This window comes from Chelonia mydas, chromosome 10 (genome assembly GCF_015237465.2).
Source record: "Chelonia mydas isolate rCheMyd1 chromosome 10, rCheMyd1.pri.v2, whole genome shotgun sequence".
NCBI lineage: Eukaryota > Metazoa > Chordata > Testudines > Cheloniidae > Chelonia > Chelonia mydas.
In genome coordinates this window covers 15,402,958-15,420,111 of record NC_051250.2, presented here as the reverse complement: position 1 = coordinate 15,420,111, position 17,154 = coordinate 15,402,958, and the positions used below count along the sequence as shown (strand labels likewise).

The window sequence follows — 17,154 nt, the reverse complement described above, 5'->3', positions numbered from 1 at the left end:
TTTGACCAGTCAAATATTGTCAAATGTCAAAAATGGTCAAGTATTTTAAAGCAGTAACTTATTAGAATAGTAACAAAAAAGAGGAAGACTTTATGGTCTCCAGTAGGCTTAGCCTTAGATTCTTATGCCTAATTATATATAATTAAAAAGCTAGTGTAGTGGGTTATTTTAGTTCAGAAAAATGCACAACAAATTTTTTTTTTTAAAGAACAAAGATGGAATAGTACCATCATGCAGTCAAAAACGCAGGCTGCCACCTACCTCAGGGAATTCTTGCTGGAACACTGGACTATATTTAACCATGGACAAATAGGTCGATTGACCAGCTTGCCAAGCCTGTTCCTTTATAATGACAAGTAGTCATGATGACTTCATTATCTGTGCTCTGTCGGAGAGGCTCCCGCAGCAGAGTGCCAACTGCGATCGTGTTGGATGGAGCATTGTTTCGGTACTGACTGTGAGGGAAGAGTTTCTAGCTGTTGAATCACCAGTCCCACTTGCAGCACCCGAGTGTTGAAGGGGAAGTCCCCCAGAATGCGGACCCATCCAAAACCAGCGCAGTCTCGGTGCCCAGCTGGAATTGCAGCACAGAGCAGAACCCGTGTACCCCAGTCTCTTAATAATTTAAAAACCCCCCTGACATTTGGGAACATTGAGTTGGCAAGCTGAAGCTGTCCTCTGGTGAACTGACACAATGTTTGCAGGAAGAGCGCCCTGTGCCGCACTGATGTGGGCACCTTTCCTGGTGTTTTGTTGTCATATGGATTAAGCTGTGTTTGAACAACTTCTCCAATCTCTTAGACAAACGGGCTTTTCTTCACAGGGCAGGGGGGCCCATCTCACGCTTAACTGGGGCCGCACAATGCCGCCTTCTGTGCCGCAGGAGCGGGCGGCGCCGCCCGCGCGATAAGGACCCACGTTCTCGCCGCGCTGCCCCGTGGAAACAACAACTTGCCCCGCGGCTCTGAGGTCCCGGCTCTGCCCCCGTGCAGGTGGCGCGGAACCTCGGTCGGCCCCGCACGGGGCCAGCCGCGCGCCCCGCCCGCAGCCGCCCCCGCCTCCAGTGGGGATTTGCCTGGACGCGCCTGCTGCGCCGGGCTCCGCCTCCCGCTGGCTCCGCCACTAAAGCGACGTGTCCCAGGCCCGGCGGGCGGGCTGCGGTCACACGCGTCTCAGCCACCTGCGAGCGGCTGCTCGCCCGGCGGCCCTTCTCCGGCGTCCCGCCCTCCGCGCCGGCTCCCAGGTACGCGTGCCGGGCACCAGGCTCCCGGCGCGGGGGGCAAAGGGCCGCTCGGGGAGTGGCGGAGGGGCTCCCGCTGTCTGAAATTGCACTGGCCGCTCCAGCCCCGCCGTGCCCACCGCCTTCCCTCTGGAGCCCTCCCGCGGGGCTCCGGTCCCTCCTGGGGGCTCCCTGCGCCCTCGGTAGGTCTTTTCTCCGGTCGCTCTCTCCTCTGCCTTCCCCCCGCTCCGTCCCCCGCTGCCCCGACCGAGTTCCTCCTCTGCCTGCCCGCTTGCTCCCTCCCTCGCTAGCCTTCGCCTCTCCTCCCGCTCTGCGAGCTCTGAATGCCTCCACCGGCCTCCTACCCCCAGCCCCTCCTGCGCTAGCCTGCCCCAGCCCCCATTGCCCTCCCCCTTGCTGACCCCAAACTCCCGCCAGGACTCTCCCTCATCCCCACTGTCTCCCCCTCTCCCCTGGAGGTAGTGTCGAGCCTGTCCAGTGACACTACAGGACTGTGGGCTGTAGGACGAGGGGTTTGGGGGTGGGTAGCGGATGGGTCTGGGGTGTGTAGCTGTATTTGAAAACAACCTTCCCCCAAGCCACTTCATGTACCCTATCCTCACCTGCTATCCTTAGTCTACTGGTTCCACCTGGCTCCGTGCTCCCCTTAATCTGCCAAATCCTCTTGTCCTAGGAGCTCCCCCCTTTCCTCTGCTGGCTGCCACCCCAGTCCAGGAGGGTGGGTGTCTGTCAAGGAGCAGCTGGTTGCTTTCCCAGGGGCAGTGCCTTCTGCAGGGGAGGTAGGGATTTGGCTGCTCTCCTTGGTGCCTATTTGCACTGTTCCATCCTATTTCTGATTTGCCATCTCTCCAAGAGAGAGAAGCTCCAAGGTTTCTCCTGGCCTGGCTTTGGTTTTTCTTTTCCCCAGTATCAGCCCTGTCCTCCAGCTGTTTTCCTCAGGCGCCCATGACTCTCAGGCAGCATGGTGTGGGGCTGGTGGGTGAAACCAGAGATGCAGTCTTGTCTTGCTCCCCTGGCAGCCTTGGGCTGGAGGCCCCCAATCAAGCCACTCTGTGAGGTGAGCATAGGTCCTCTGTGGAAAACTTGAGTACCCTGTGATGAGGTATGAACCCAAAGAACGGCCAGAGTAGCTGGCACAGGGCAGCTGGAACACTATGAACACGGAGAAAGGAGCAGCTGAGGATGCTCCTAGGTGGCGGCGGTGGTGATGTCGGTTTTCCCAGCATCCTCAATCAGTTTTACCCTCTACTGCAAGAGGTGGTGATGTGGAGTGGTGGTGGTGCACCTCTCCTGTCCTTCCAGGAGGGGAGTTAAGCTCTGTGGCCAGTCTCTAACGGCAGTCCGACTCTCCAGTCACTCGCATTTCAGTGCATCACCAGAAATATTTTCTAAGACTGGAACGAAGGGGAGTAAATGGACACCCCCCCCATTAATACCAATCATCAGCACAAGGGGGGGCTGCTGCCAGGTGTCTGCCATTGAACCAAGCATTGGCACAAAGTGGAGGTAGAGGGTGCTTCTGCATCATCACTGTCTAATGGCTCATCAGCCTGGAAGGAAGGGGCATTGCAGCCCCTGTGCAGGTGCCCTGTCCCGTGGCACAGGAAGACTAGACTCTGCCATGCTGCCAGTGTTGGCTGGATTATTGACTTGGGCGGTGTAGAAATTGCTGTTATCCTGGGTGTCAGAATGGCTATACCCTGGCCATTAGCTGGTGAAGGAAGCAAGGCTGCAACCCACTCCCCCTCCTGCACTGCTATTATCACTGCAGGAGGAGGTAATGCTGCCAGCATGCCAGTCTTCACTGTGCAGCAGGAACTCTGCTGCTGCTGCACCATACAGGAGCTTTCACTGTGGGTGCTGATAACAGCCAATCTTCCTCCTCTAACTGCAGCAGTCCAAAATAGCCAGGTGGTGTCCCTGGAAGAGAGCTGGGAAGACCATCAACGAGGAGGAGCAGTCTGAGCCTTCCACCAGTTGTGGACAAAACTGACACAACTGGCATTTTAAAGGCAAGACTAAAAGCAAATGACAAATAGGAAGGCATTGGCTTGTGAATGAGAAGTGAATACAAATTTGAGTTAATGGCTCCTAAAAGTTGTCTGGATGGCACGAAGAGAAGGTGGGGAGACATATGGTGAAGTTGGGAGAGCTGTGAGAGGAAGCAAGAGAGCAACACTCAAAGCAATGGGGGGGAAGAGAAAGGGGGCATTCAGAGGACAGCATAATGTGTTGGCTTTGCGATGTGAGTGTGTGCTGCTGCCCACAAACAGGACCTCCTACTCCTTTAGCTCCAGTGGAAGAGGCTTGCCTTGTTTGGAGCTCGATATCCAGGGATCTAGTCCCAAATCAATTCTGTGTGCATGCACATGGATGTGATTCAGCTCATAAGGAATGGGTGCCAGGAGCTGGGAGGAAAGGGAGTTTATAACTAAGCCTTTACTGACAGTCATGCTCCTGTCGTGCTTCTCACTTTCTGGTTTGCTGACGCCAAAGACCTCTTTTCACTGTTGAGATCTCTAAACTGGAAATGCTGCATCTCAGTCCAGCCTTTAAATTCCTTTCCTGTTTTCCCTCAGGACAGCTCTTGCTTAAGGGAACAGACTTGGCTCACCAATGTTTGCAGTCACTTTTTTTTTAATATTGTTCTGTTTCTAGTTGCTCAAGACAGACCAAATTCTTCTCTCACTTAAACTAGCGATACCATTGTAGCCAAGAGGAGAACTTGGCCAAATGTTTCCATTGTCCATCTTCCTTGTAATGCCTTACTCTGTGGTTATCAGCATTGTCACATTGTAGTCATTTCAGTTGGCCTGTGGCATATGTGAAATGGAACTGGACTGAAAGCCAACAGGCTCTAGTGGACAGGAACCCATGTCAAACACTCATTTGGCTCCAGTTTTAGCATGCTCATTGGCATTCTCAGCAGAGAGGCCAAGGACTGAATGAACCTGGAGAGGATCTCTCCACAGAGAACTACAGTGGCCTCTCCTTCAATTAGAGGGGAGGGGCCCCAAACAGAGGCCAACTGTATCAGACAAATGAGACAATGAATGTTGCCAGTTGGAGACTGAAATTCAAAGCAAGTACATTAAGAACAGATGTAGTACAGGCTCCCTCCCTCTTCCCCTCACCCCCCAGTCCCACTAACATGCATGAATCAAGATGCAAATACATCACCACCACCACTGCCCACGTGCTGTGGTTAAGAGGATCCTCTCCAGGGGCCCTACTTCCATCCACAGAGCCCAGATGGGCTGATGTTAACAATCAGTAAAACATATACTAACAAACAAAAGATCCAGCTGGTAGTTTTACAGTATTTTGCAGGTAGATGCTGGTACAAAGCAAAACAGCACAATGACTTTCCATTTGTTCAGTATGAAAGGTAACGACAGCTGAAGATGTTGATGTTATGTTTTTGCAGCATGTTGATGGCTAGTACCAGAAGATTAACTTAATGGGAGAACAGGCTGGGTGACGTTTCCCCATCATCTACTGAAACATGAAGACCAAAAGCAAAAGAACGAAGCACAGGCTTGCTGTTGACAAAGAAGCCTTTCTTGGGGAGACAACTTTGAGCAAAGAGGAACCGGTGAAATGTTTGCGACGCAAAGAAAGGAGAAATGGCAGAAACAATGAGAGCAACAAGACTGGTACAGTCAAAGCCAAACATGCTTGGAACAACAAAGACAGACACTTGAGGCGATTGGAAAGCAATGAACGGGAGAGGCAGAGAATGCACAAGCTCAATAATGCATTCCAGGCCTTGCGGGAGGTTATCCCTCATGTGAGAGCTGAGAATAAACTTTCTAAAATTGAGACTCTTACACTAGCCAAAAATTACATTAAATCACTGACTTCCACCATACTCCATATGTCCAGTGGGCACCTTCCAACTGTAGAAGGAACTGGGGCAGCCAATAGCTCCAAACTGTACCAGCATTACCAACAGCAACACGGCGATGAGGAACATGATGAACAGTTAAAAAAATACTCCACACAAATTCACAGCTTCAGACAAGGCAGCTAAAGTTAGCTACTGGCCTCGTTCTCTCTTCTCCACACATTCCTGTATATTTCAGCATTTAGAGGATTAAGGGGTTATTTCCTGCTGGTGGGTTTCTTTTTTGTTTGTTTTTGGAAAGACAGATGTTTAGTGACTAGATCTCATAGTTCTTGTTGAAATTATCCTAAATTGTAGGTCAGGCTTTTCAAAGAGATTAGTGATTTTGGTTGCCCGATTTGAAACACCTTCTCTGTTCTTATAGTTTTTGTTTACCTGCTTTGTTTGTAATTTTCCTGAGGTCAGAATGTTCTTTTAATTTGTAATGAGAAATTGTTTGATTGTTCAACACCCAGGTTGCTTTTGCAGGGCAGGCTTTATAAACAAATTCTTTTTCAGTGGGAGGGGGTGCTCTGTCCGTTAGGAAAATTACTCTTTTTATAAGGTACCTCGAGTTGGGCACCCAACAGTGATGTCCTAAATCACTAGTCATTATTGAAAATACTGGCTGTAACTTCTGTTCCTCCAGAAGTGACACCATGTAATGGGGAATCTTGGTGCAGAAATAATGAAGTTTATGGCCCGGTACGGTACTTTGGAATGTATACAGCTACTGAAGGGACATATCTAACTGACCTGATGTTTGGATAGCAGGACTAATTTCTTTAACCACAATTACCTGGATTTTTTTCCCCTTGAATTCTTAAATATGCTGCTACTCAGAGGGAGGAACAATTTTAATGACAATAGAAACGTATTTTGAGTAGTTTGATTAGTGTGATCGAACAGGTATGAATACTACCTAACAAAATGGCCTTGGATCAGATCCTAAATGCCCTAAACCAGCAGTTCTCAAACTTCATTGCACTTCTGACAACAAAAATTGGGGTGCTATGTGCCGTGGGTGGGGGCATGTAACCTTAGCCCGGGGTGGTGAGGCTCAGGTTTTGGCTTCAGCCCCGGCGGGTGGGGCTTGGGCTTCAGACTTGCTGGGAGCCAGGGCCAACACCAGCCTTGGTGACCCCATTAAAATGGGGTTGCGACCCACTTTGGGGTCCCAACCCACAGTTGGAGAACCCCTGCCCTAAACTCATTGAAGTAAATGGAAAGGTTCTAATTCACTTCAGTGGGCTTTGGGTCACGGTCCTAAAATGTAGTCCTACAAGTACACTTAAAATGCACAATAATTAATGTGATCCTTGTTGCATTATATATATTTGAAAGTGCCTTTTAACAGAAACCTTAAAAGAGATTTGTTAGATTGTAAGTTCTTCTAGGCAGGAGCTTGTCTTTGTACAGCACCCAGTCCAATGGGACCCCAGTTCCATTTGGACCCTTTGGATGCTATTGTATTATAAATATTTAACAGTTAATTCACTTGTGATCTTTGCAAAAATGATGTGATTGCAGAACAAATGTTTTGTATATTTACCAGGTGGACAATGATAATCTGTGCATTTAAAATGAACTCTGCTAATAAAGCCTGCATTGTAATCAATTAGGATTCATTCTGGGCTAGGTACTATAAAATACAATAAATGAAACAGGAAATATCGAAACAAGAAAAGAAACTTTAAAAAAAAAAGTTGGAATAAAAACTTCCATTTCTCCTAGCCCTGCTCTTCTTCGCCTCCCCCCCAAGCTAACATTTCTTTGTTTGGAAATGTTGCATGTACAGCATATGTCACAACTGTCCCCACCTATGGCCATAGTGTGCTGATGTTAGCCGGACAGTTGTGGTTATGCTGCAGAGGGGGCAAGGGCAGGATTTAGGTGCTCATGTTTGCACAGGATGTAGCTTCATGGGCCCTACCTTTGTCCCCACAGAGTAGGGTAGTGCAAGGGGGAAGCAGGCTGGTGGCTAAGTGAGGGAGAGATTGGTGGATCCTTTGCAGGGGGTGTTGAAAAGAACAGCTGCAGAGACCCCCTAGAACATAAGAACGGCCATACTGGGTCAGACCAATGGTCCATCTAGCCCAATATCCTGTCTTCCGGCAGTGGCCAGTGCAAGGTGCTTTAGAGGGAATGAACAGAACAGGCAATCATCAAGTGATCTATCCCCTGTTGTTCACTCCCAGGTTCTAGCAAAACAGAGGCTAGGGACACTCAAAGCATGGTGTTGCATCGCTGCCCATCCTGGCTAATAGTCATTGATGGACCTATCCTTCAGGAACTCCTCTAGTTCTTTCTTTGAACCGTATTATAGTTTTGGCCTTCACAACAGCCCCTGGCAAAGGGTTCCACAGGTTGACTGTGTGTTGTGTAAAGAACCCATGCAACCCAAGGTGCTCTGTGTGCAACAGAAAGCAGTTCTGACCCTTATGGGTGTGTCTACGCTGCTATAAAAGACTTGTGGCATGGCCATGGCTGGCCTGAGTCAGCTGACTTGGGCTCGTGAGGCTCGGGCTGCAGGGCTAAAAATAGCAGTGTAGCAGTTCAGGCTTGGCCTTGGGCTCTGAGACCCACCCCCTTCATAAAGTCTGAGAGCTGGGCTCCAGCTTGAGCCTGAGCATCTACGCTGCTATTTTCAGCCCTGCAGCCCGAGCCCGAGTCGACTGACCCGGCCTCAGCGTTGGTGCCATGCAATGTAGAGAGACCCTATGAGTTCTCCCTACTCTAATGCTTGGTGCAGTGTGGAGAGACTTCGTAATGTGATATTTATTCCACTGGACCGGATAGTGTGATAATGTTTTTATCTGGAATACGTAAAGTGTCAGAGACCAGCTGTGAGAGAGAGCACGTTTCCATCTTCTGCGGTAGCTACCTGCTGATACAACAGGGAACAATGAATGTTGCTTTTCACACACTGCTCTCTCTTAACTGCAGGGGCTGGATTCTACCGCCTCAACTTGAGTTCTTCCCAACGACTTTTTTCCCTCCCCAAAAAAACCCCATTACTTAGTGAGAGGTGTTTTGAACTAATCTCTCCCTCACAGGGATTTGAATGGCAGATCAGACCATTGAGCCATCTAGGCTAGTATCTTCCATTGTGCAGTGCCCACAAGTGCCTGTAATATCTCCAGTTTAGCTTAGTACCATGCTCTACTGGGGAGGGGGGAGATGGATAACGTTGTCCAATCAAGGTATTTTCTGTCACTTGCGCTCTCTTTTTGTAGACGGATGGGAAGAGATTATTTATTAAAATTTAACTGCTCACTTCTCTTATCTACTGCAAACCAGGCTTCAGTGAACAAAACCTCTTCTCTCTCTAGCAGAAGCAGATTGCTAAAAGGAGGAAATCTGCTAGGTGCTGAGGGCCTTTCATGGGTTTTTTTGCTTGATGAAGCAGAAGGAAAGGAGCCAGCACCTCAGCCGATCAGCATGTGGAAGTGGGGGAGCCTGTAGCCTCGAGGGCAAACTGTAGACTTTCAATCTGAGACCTGCTGAGGTCACCTCTTGTCCACAGGGGAGGCCTTCTTGCAATGATTCAGACTCTTTAAAGAGGTGGCAGACCTGCTAGTATTCATTTTTGATAGAGGATTTGCCCAGAGAGCTCAATCAACTGCTTAAAACTATTTCCCCCAGACAACAAGTGAACTTCCGAATGCATGTTTCATTTATGCATCCCCACCTCTTCTGATGCAGGGGTGAAATCCTGGCCCCAGTGACATCAGTGGCAAAACTCCCATTGATTTCAGTGGTATCAGGATATCACCCCAGATGTTTGTGTCTGCCAGAGGCCATAGGGTTGTCAGTTTCGGTTGGATGTTTTCCTGGAGGTTTCATCACATGACATAATCTTTAATTAAAGATTAAGCTTTAATTTCTGGAGACTCCAGGACAATCCTGGCCAAGAGGTGGCATTTCAGACTTGATGGCTCAGTGGTCTGGTCTGGCAAATCATAGGTACCTCTCCTAGCAACAGACTTGGGTAGTAAGGCCCAGAACTGCTGAACTTGCAGAAGCACAAGTGTGATGGGGTATCCACCCACAGCAGCCCTAAAACAGTCCAGGAAGCCAAGAAAGATCCAGTTAGTGTGATAGGCCACACATGAGGGGATTAGGCTGTAGATGCAACTCCTGAGCCAAAGCTGAAGCTCAGCTGAGCAGGTGTGGGCTGGCAACAGCAATGGTTGCAGAGAGGAAGTCTGCCACCATCCTCCTCTGTGCGTTAGAGAAGGCAGGAAGGCACCCAGGGAAAGAATTAAACCCCTGGGAGCATGGCCCTCGTGGAGGACATACCCAGGAGAGAGCAGGGTAGAGAAGATTGTCTGTGGGAGATAGGGTTGCCAATTTTGGTTGGATGTATTCCTGGAGGTTTCATCACATGACATAATCTTTAATTAAAGATTAAGCTTTAATTTCTGGAGACTCGACAATCCTGGAGGGTTGGCAACCCAAGTGGGAGGTGGCGTAGGCAGCAGCCCAGGGAGAGAGCAGCAAGGTTGGGGACTGAGCAGACCTTGGCGGTGTGTTGCAGGGTCCCTGGGCTGGAACGTGGAGTAGTGGGTGGCCCTGGGTTCCCCTACCCGCCAGTGATGGAGTGGCATAGCCTGGACCAGTGGTTCTCAACCTGAAGGTATGCAGAGGTCTTCCAGAGTGTACTCAACTCATCTAGAATGGTGTTTCTCAACCTGGGGGTTTCTGTGCCCAGGGAGGTCATGGGATGGGTTTAGGGGGATTGCAAGTGCAGAGCTGGCATTAGGGGGTGGCAAGCAGGGCAATTGCCTGGGTCCCCATGCCACAGGGGGCCCCGCAAAACTAAGTTACATGCTTCAGCGCTGCCGCCTGGGGCTCAGGTTTCAGAAAAAGCTCACAAGTGAAAAACATGCTCAAGTATCATAGTGAAATGTAAGTACAATATTTATATGCCAATTGATTTTATAATTATATGGTAAAAGTGAGAAAGTAAGCAATTTTTCAGTAATAGTGTGTGTGATACTTGTATTTTTGTCTGATTTTGTAAGCAAGTAGTTTTTAAGTGAGGTGAAAGTTGGGGTACGTGAGACAAAACAGACTCCTGAAAGGGGTACGGTAGTCTGGAAAGGTTGAGAACGACTGGCCTTATCAACAGGTCCAGTAAGACTTTATACCCCAGAAGGAGAAACCACAGAGTTTGGCTGGAGGGCCGAGTCACAAAGAAGCCCCTTAAGTGAGAGAGGGGGTGCAAGGTAAGCAAGAGGATAATGGGTTGAGAGCCTGCAAGGGCAGCTGTTAGACCTGGAAGAGAGCTGTTCTCCAGAGGAAGTGCTACCCATGGTGCGTACCCTGTGATAAGTCTAGATAATGTGACAACCTTCCTGCTATTTTGGTTTTTAAAAACCCAGTTCCCTGTGGGCCTAGAGCCTTAGTCTGGCATTTAAAGTCATTGTTGCAAACAAAGTAGTAACCAGACACTGGCCCAAAGTGAATTAGGCTGAGGGCTCTCATCTGCCTACATGACAAGCAGTGGTAAGGGACACATCACGTTAGCAAATGCTTCCAATATGTAACAGGTGCAGATAAGTATGTTCAGGATTTTGTCTCCCCTCCCTCCCCCCACCACCCAAAATGAATTCTAGTGACCCCTATGGCAGCTGGAGAAAGCTGGCTTAGGAGGAAAATGGCTGCAGCAGCTGGGAAGCCGCCAACCTGGAAAGGCTAATGAAGGTCAGAAACATTTTTAAATACTTTAATTGCAATGTAAATACTAGATTGTTTGAGTAAATATTGAAGTGCATGACAGGAGCAACACAGCAGCCATTTGTGCCTGTCTCTCTGGCTCAACTAGTTTTTGTACAACGATGTTTTAACTAAATGAAAAGGGGGAATAGGGGGATTAACACGTCACCATCCCTGGGCCCAGTGCACGTTTTGGGGCCATAGTACCTGCTCTGCACAGTCTTACCTGCTGCAGGGATCCTGGAGGCAGCTATGGCTGGGCGGAGGCCCTGGTAGCCTGGCTGTCAATGACTGTGGCCACAACCACTGAGGCACAGGCTCAGAGCCTCCCACAATCGTCAGGGGGAACTCACCAAAGAGGTCTCTGGACAGCTTTTTTTGGTGAGTCCCCTCTGGTAGGATTCTTTGTGGCCAGGGGAGAAATGGACCCAACTTCCTACCTTTCAAACACTGCTGCTACTTACTACTTCAGTAGCGATTCTCCCTACACTTCTGAAATGTCTCTCTTTGCATCTCTTATAGAGACTAGGCCCCACATTGCTAAACTGCACATTAGCAGGAACAAAGCTGCCTTTAGTGTTCTCTTATAACCTCAAAATAATTGAACTTGGGCCATTAACTGAGTCTAATCCCCCTTAAACACACAAGGGAAGAGTTATGCAAGTACCAACTTACAATTCAAGTTAAGATGTCATGTAAAAGGCATTTTATATGGGTAGAGTTACACTAGTTCCTGGGGTTAGGGTCCAGACAGACAACTCAGCGTACTAGCCAGGCTTTGGAATACAACAAAGGGCAATGCCATGTACATGGCTCTCCAGTTTTCTTGTTATGCCTAGATTTACAGACAGTTTAGTTTTGGTGAATCCTGGTCCCATTTCTTAAAAGCTCTCTTGACTGTTTATATAGGCCCTGATTCAGCAAAGCACTTAAGTGTGTGCTTAAGTGCTTTGCTGAATGTGTCTAGGCACAGTAATGAAAGTGAGAGAAGTAATATTGAGTGACAAACGTTAAGGGAGTCTAATAAATCTTGCAGGGGTTTTTAAGCTCCTCAGTCACCAATACATTACAATTGAGATTCCCACAGCAGCATTCTGTGGACTTTAAAGTCCTTTTCTGTAGGATTTTTTATGGGGAAGGGGAAGGGGACAGACAGCATTTTAGCTACCAAGACAGCGTATCAGTATCTGGATTCAATGCTTAGCGTAAATAAAGGGGCATTATTACAAGTTATTAAAGCATTTGGCAAACAATACTGCATAACCTTTAACAGTAAATGCAGTATCAGGTAGCTAGTGGTACAGAGATCAGATATGAAGGGTATGCCTTCCCTCAGTAAATACTGCCCTGCTGTCAGCTATGACCTGCTTCTCACTGAACAAAATTGCTAGGATATTTTATTTCTTCCAGTAGTGTTAGCATTATAGCTTAGGGCAAGTAGCTACCCCTAGTTTCAAAATAGTAGCTAGTGACAAGAGTTTTTCTTGGACAAATTCAAGGGAATTTCACAATGGGAGCCTTTTTTCTGACAGATGAACTTTATTTTTCAAAATCCATTTCAACCTTCAATTAATTTCAGTAAAGTTATCTCACAGTTAGGGGGCTGATGTACATTTTAATTCCATCTGTCACTTTCTACTTTAAGAAGACTTTCAGGGGCAGAGATTTGGTGCTCAGATATAGATTTTATATTTTGCATATGTTCCCTTAAACAGCTTTTTGTTGTACAACAGACAAAATGGGGTCCCCCCCTGGGGGGGGGGAAAAGGAGAAAATGCACGATTACATTAGCGTATATTTTATTGAGTCAGTTAGTATTATATGTAACACTTGCATTGAAGATGTAAACATTGGATATTCAAAAGGAAAATATAAGTTGACCTTCTAACATAGATTATGTGTTAGTGCAGAGAAAAAGCAAGCCTAAGAGTATATGTGGTAAAGCTATTAATGATGTTTATTTGGAACAATTGCTGTGTAACTTCTAGAACTGTGTGTAACCTAGCATTTATAGGAATGAATGCAAATAATGTCACTTACGACACTTGAAACACCACAGATGTAAAAATCAATAAAAAAAACTATAATCACATATTGGAAAGTTCAATAGGTTAGACAGTAGCATCTTTAAGATTCTTTTTCACATTCGGACATAAACAGTGTCTTGGCATTAAAATATCATATATATATATATTAAATACAGTCAATAGTTACTTCTACAAATACAGTACTTGAGACCATGCCACATTGCTATTCAATTTATATAAAAATAACTCCATATACAATCACACACAATATAGGGAAAAAGAATGTAAACTTGCAGTGCTACCATTAAGAAACTTGGGGTCTGAGCCTGCTCTCGACATTCCCATCGAATCTAAGTGTGCAAGATTAGCCCCTCCGTGACAACCTCTCTAAGTTACAATGGATAAAGCCTTATCCTGTAAGGTGTGGAGTGCCCTCCTGAAACCAACGGGAGGTGAACGCTCAGCACCTTGCAGAAGGTGACTGGCACCACACAACATTGGGCTTTAAAATAAAGAGGAGTTCAGAGGAGAATCTAGGCTTAACTACAATTTTAAAGCAGGACAGAACTAGACCTTCTCTTTTGAGGAATAATGTACACTAAGGTGTTAACTCACTAGGAGAAGAGCCAGGAATATATTCAGCACAGATCACTTAGTTCAAACTAACAGCAAAGCCCCATTCTGAGTGCATGCTAGTCTACACTGACTTCACTGGAGTGACTAGCTCTCTACCACTATGAGGCTGGAAATAGGCATAGAACTTTTTCCAGTCTCTCACTCGAAGAGACTTGGACAAAGCATGAGGTGTGAGCCATTGGAGGACGAGCTGAACGTGAGGCTAAAAAGATGATTTTTCCACCTCATATCTGATAAATGTAGAAGCACTCCTACTGAGAGATTAGGACTCTCTTCCACATGAGTTCCGCTGACACCAATGGGACCACTTGTGAAATAAGATTCTATGCAGCATGAGAACGGGTACCAGAAATTGGCCCTTAGTAATGTGTACTCCCTCCGCTCCAGTCCTGCAAACAAACACTTATACTCATGTGGAACATTATTGATGCAAGTCATCCCCGCTCAATGTGAGGGTAGCATAGAAATCAATGGGCTGACTCACATGAGCAAAGTTAAGCATGTCCATAAGTGTCTGCAGGATCAGGACCCTAGATTTGACACTAATGCAGTGACTAGAGCGCTCTGTACAGTAATCAACTATATATTGATACGATTTTTAAAATCCTCCTATCTGCCCAAAGACGAGCAATACTAAAACTGGAGAGTGGCGTATAAGATGAGTGAGTGTTAAGGGATATAGGGAAGGGAATTAAAGACTTCTACAGGAAAAATAAACAAGTCTGCAAAGATATTCACATTCACACAGTTTGTGTAGCAGCTTTAAAAGGGGGTCAAGGCTATTCCTGCAGCTCCAAACAGCACCTTGTCTCTCTTGGCAAAACTCTGTCAGTTCTATCAAGCCATACTCTATTAACTTAGTAGTACAAGAATAAATTAAATATTAAAATGCCCATCTTGTAAATTCCAGTTCTAAAAAATGCCTCAGTTTTATCAGAAGGCTTTTTTTTTTTTCTGAGCAGAAATGGAATGAGTTTATTGTATCCTACAGTTTGTTTTTCTTTAAATTACTTGGGAAACAAGCAGCAGCCAGTGTACAGAGAACAGAACATACTAACAATTAACAGAGTTTCTGTCTAGTGCTTGCCCTTCGTTAACCATCAAGGTGGTTTTAGAATGGTTTCCTTTTCCTCCATTCTCCCCATCTTCTAGATCCGTTGGCTTTGCTGAATGCTCTTCAGAGGTCTCATGTAAAGCAGTCTTAGGAGCTTCAGTTGCGTTTCCTCTGACTGTAATGTGCTCCCATCCACCCTACATGAGATTTTAATATATTTTAAAGAAACATCGCAATTTGATTCAAAGCTTTGTTTACAGGAAGGTTTTTGCACTATTTATTCTTAATGCCCTGCCGGGGGTTAGTTTTCCCACCCTAGCTCAGCTCAGAAAAAGGACTCCTTACAAAATCCTGACCTGCTAGCATGTGTAACTCCCAGAGGGAGCTGGGTGCATAACTGCCTGGTCCACACACTCAAATCCCCATGACTCCTATCTCTTGGATATTCTGGTTAGAGCATCTAAAATGGATGAGACACATGCTCAAGGAAAGGAGCAGGCCCGGACAAGGATTAGTATTCTGCATAATGAGGATTGGGTGAAATCCTGTCCCCACTGAAGTTGGAATTTTGCCATCAACTTCAAAGGGGCTACGATTTCAATGAGACTGTTTAAATATCTGCACTTCAAACACTGCAGCATCATGACAATGGGGGATAATCACGCACAGACCATGGAGAAGCTTTACTTATAAAATGCTGCCGTGTTAATTGCTGTATTATATTTAATTTGGCTAATCACAGTTAACTACATATTTTAAAACAGTGTCACTGGACACAAAATTAATGAAGACTTCAAAGCGCTCAAACTAAAAACCAACCCTAGTTTAAAGATTAGTATAATGTAAATGAGGCACTGTTCTATACAGTAATTGCATAACACACTTCATTCATTTTAAAAAAAGACGCCAATACTTTTGAAGACACAATCACTTGACATGGAAATGTCTCCATAGTCAAGACAAGGAATGCTCCCATTTGAGAGTACAGGGTGCAAGACCAGTTTCCTGCCTTGCACAAGGAGATGAGCACGTATCCAAAATTTCGTAGGCGCCTGCTGAAACAGGGATTGTATCTTCCTCTATAGACAGTGCCCAACCACCTATAACTGTGTAGATACCAACTCTAGAGCAATTCTGTGCTCCCAGCACTCACCCCAATGCCGTAGTCCCATGAGAGCCCTTTCGGTTCCAATGGTTGGACTCCTGTTCGATGACAGACTGTCCCGCAACTTAGGCTGTGACTTCCTTGCACTTTATCAGCTATCACCCAAACCTTAAAGAGAGAGAATGAATAAAATGTGTTTCACACACTGCTCTCTTCCTCTAAATGAAAACCACGACAGTACCCGGCTCAGTCACACAAACAGCTCCAAAGACTGGATGCAGTGACCTTGCTTAGAGCCAAAGAGCTCTAATTTGGGCAAACAGAAACCCAAACGTCCCTACACAAATGAGACCCAGGCACGAAGATTAGCAGTGAAAACATTTCCACTGAGATTTAACAAGGAAGGTTTACAATATATGCTATTTGCATAGTCTCAGTGGGACAGCAGAAATCTGTGTTACCATTTCACAGAGTTAATTTTCAGGTTGTCAGGATGCCGGCATGTGAGTCACTGTCTTATGAGGGAAACAGGAGTAGAAACCACTGTTTACTGATGATTTAACTATGTCATTCATAAGTAGTGACATGCAAAGTTAAATACATACCTGATCCAGGGGTCCCACAGAAACTTTACGGATATTATTTGAAACATGGTCCCAACTAGATCCTTGAGGGTAGCTTGGTGTGATTCCCTGACGGTACCAGAGATTACCTATAAATAGATCAATTAAATCCTATGAAGGGAAGGATGGTCTTTTAGAGAGAGTTCGGGAGTTCTGCTCATGTAGGATCAGCCCACTGCATTAAAGCCATGAACTCTGCACTGTTTAATTAAACATCATAAGAGATCAGCAGTTATTGCTTCCTTATTTTCTATGGAATCCTGTTACACTTTTCACTAGTGAATGGAACTTCATAGTCTCTATTTACCCTATTTTGACCTTCCTGAATAATGGTGCACACCCTAATTTCTAAAGCTCCTTGGGGAAAGGACCATGCATTATAGATTTACAACGATCCATGCACACCATTGGCGGTACAGAAGTAATGCAACATGGAAAAGGAGTTCTCTCAGACAGGATGCTGCAGAGTTAAAGGCTTGTTTCTTTTGTGAAAGGATCCTTTAATTTTGTCTAGTGATGATGCACCAGTTTGTTTGCTGTGAATGATGTGCATGGTTCACTGTAAGGCATTCTTCCTGCAGATTTGCATGTTTCGGGGTTTCTGGCAAAGCTCCTGAGACGCAGTGAGAGAGGTTATTTTCTTCTTTGTGACAATCCAATAAATATTTTAAAAAAGCGTTCTAGATGCTGTGTCCATGTTATCTATGGCACTAGCTATGTCAAATACAATCCTAGGAGCCAGACAGTGATTACCGCACCCAGTCCGTCACTGTGCCAATGCAAGGCTATTCCCTCTGAACACACAGAGGAACAGATCCTCAGGTGGTGTAAACCAGCATAGCTCTACTAACTTCAATGGAGC

General features: G+C 46.2%; 2 protein-coding genes across 9 annotated transcripts in view; one reads left to right on the top strand and one right to left on the bottom strand.

The window, feature by feature from the left end:
- The first annotated feature begins 1,103 nt into the window (after nucleotides 1-1,103).
- Nucleotides 1,104-6,726, top strand: BHLHA15 (basic helix-loop-helix family member a15). Of its 3 annotated transcripts, none has more exons than XM_037910870.2 (2): nucleotides 1,104-1,243; nucleotides 4,668-6,726. In XM_037910870.2, exon 2 carries the CDS (start codon nucleotides 4,746-4,748, stop codon nucleotides 5,271-5,273), a length of 528 nt encoding a protein of 175 aa, XP_037766798.1. In that variant the 5' UTR covers nucleotides 1,104-1,243; nucleotides 4,668-4,745; the 3' UTR covers nucleotides 5,274-6,726. The 3 variants fall into 3 exon arrangements, with proteins under 3 accessions (XP_037766798.1, XP_037766797.1, XP_007065437.1); XM_037910869.2 differs by lacking the exon at nucleotides 1,104-1,243 and adding an exon at nucleotides 1,255-1,422; XM_007065375.4 differs by lacking the exon at nucleotides 1,104-1,243 and adding an exon at nucleotides 1,894-2,297.
- A 5,903-nt stretch (nucleotides 6,727-12,629) lies between these two features.
- Nucleotides 12,630-17,154, bottom strand: part of TECPR1 (tectonin beta-propeller repeat containing 1) — a 38,608-nt gene continuing 34,083 nt past the window's right edge. For 5 of the 6 annotated variants that reach the window (XM_037910872.2, XM_043524047.1, XM_037910873.2 and 2 more), the window contains 3 exons: nucleotides 16,275-16,381; nucleotides 15,718-15,837; nucleotides 12,630-14,761 (listed from right to left, as the gene is read on the bottom strand). In XM_037910872.2, the coding sequence (XP_037766800.1) occupies nucleotides 14,564-14,761; nucleotides 15,718-15,837; nucleotides 16,275-16,381 (425 nt within the window). In that variant the 3' untranslated portion in view covers nucleotides 12,630-14,563. Of the gene's footprint in view, nucleotides 14,762-15,717; nucleotides 15,838-16,274; nucleotides 16,382-17,154 lie in introns of those variants that run through there. The other variant, XM_037910875.2, reaches the window with a different exon arrangement.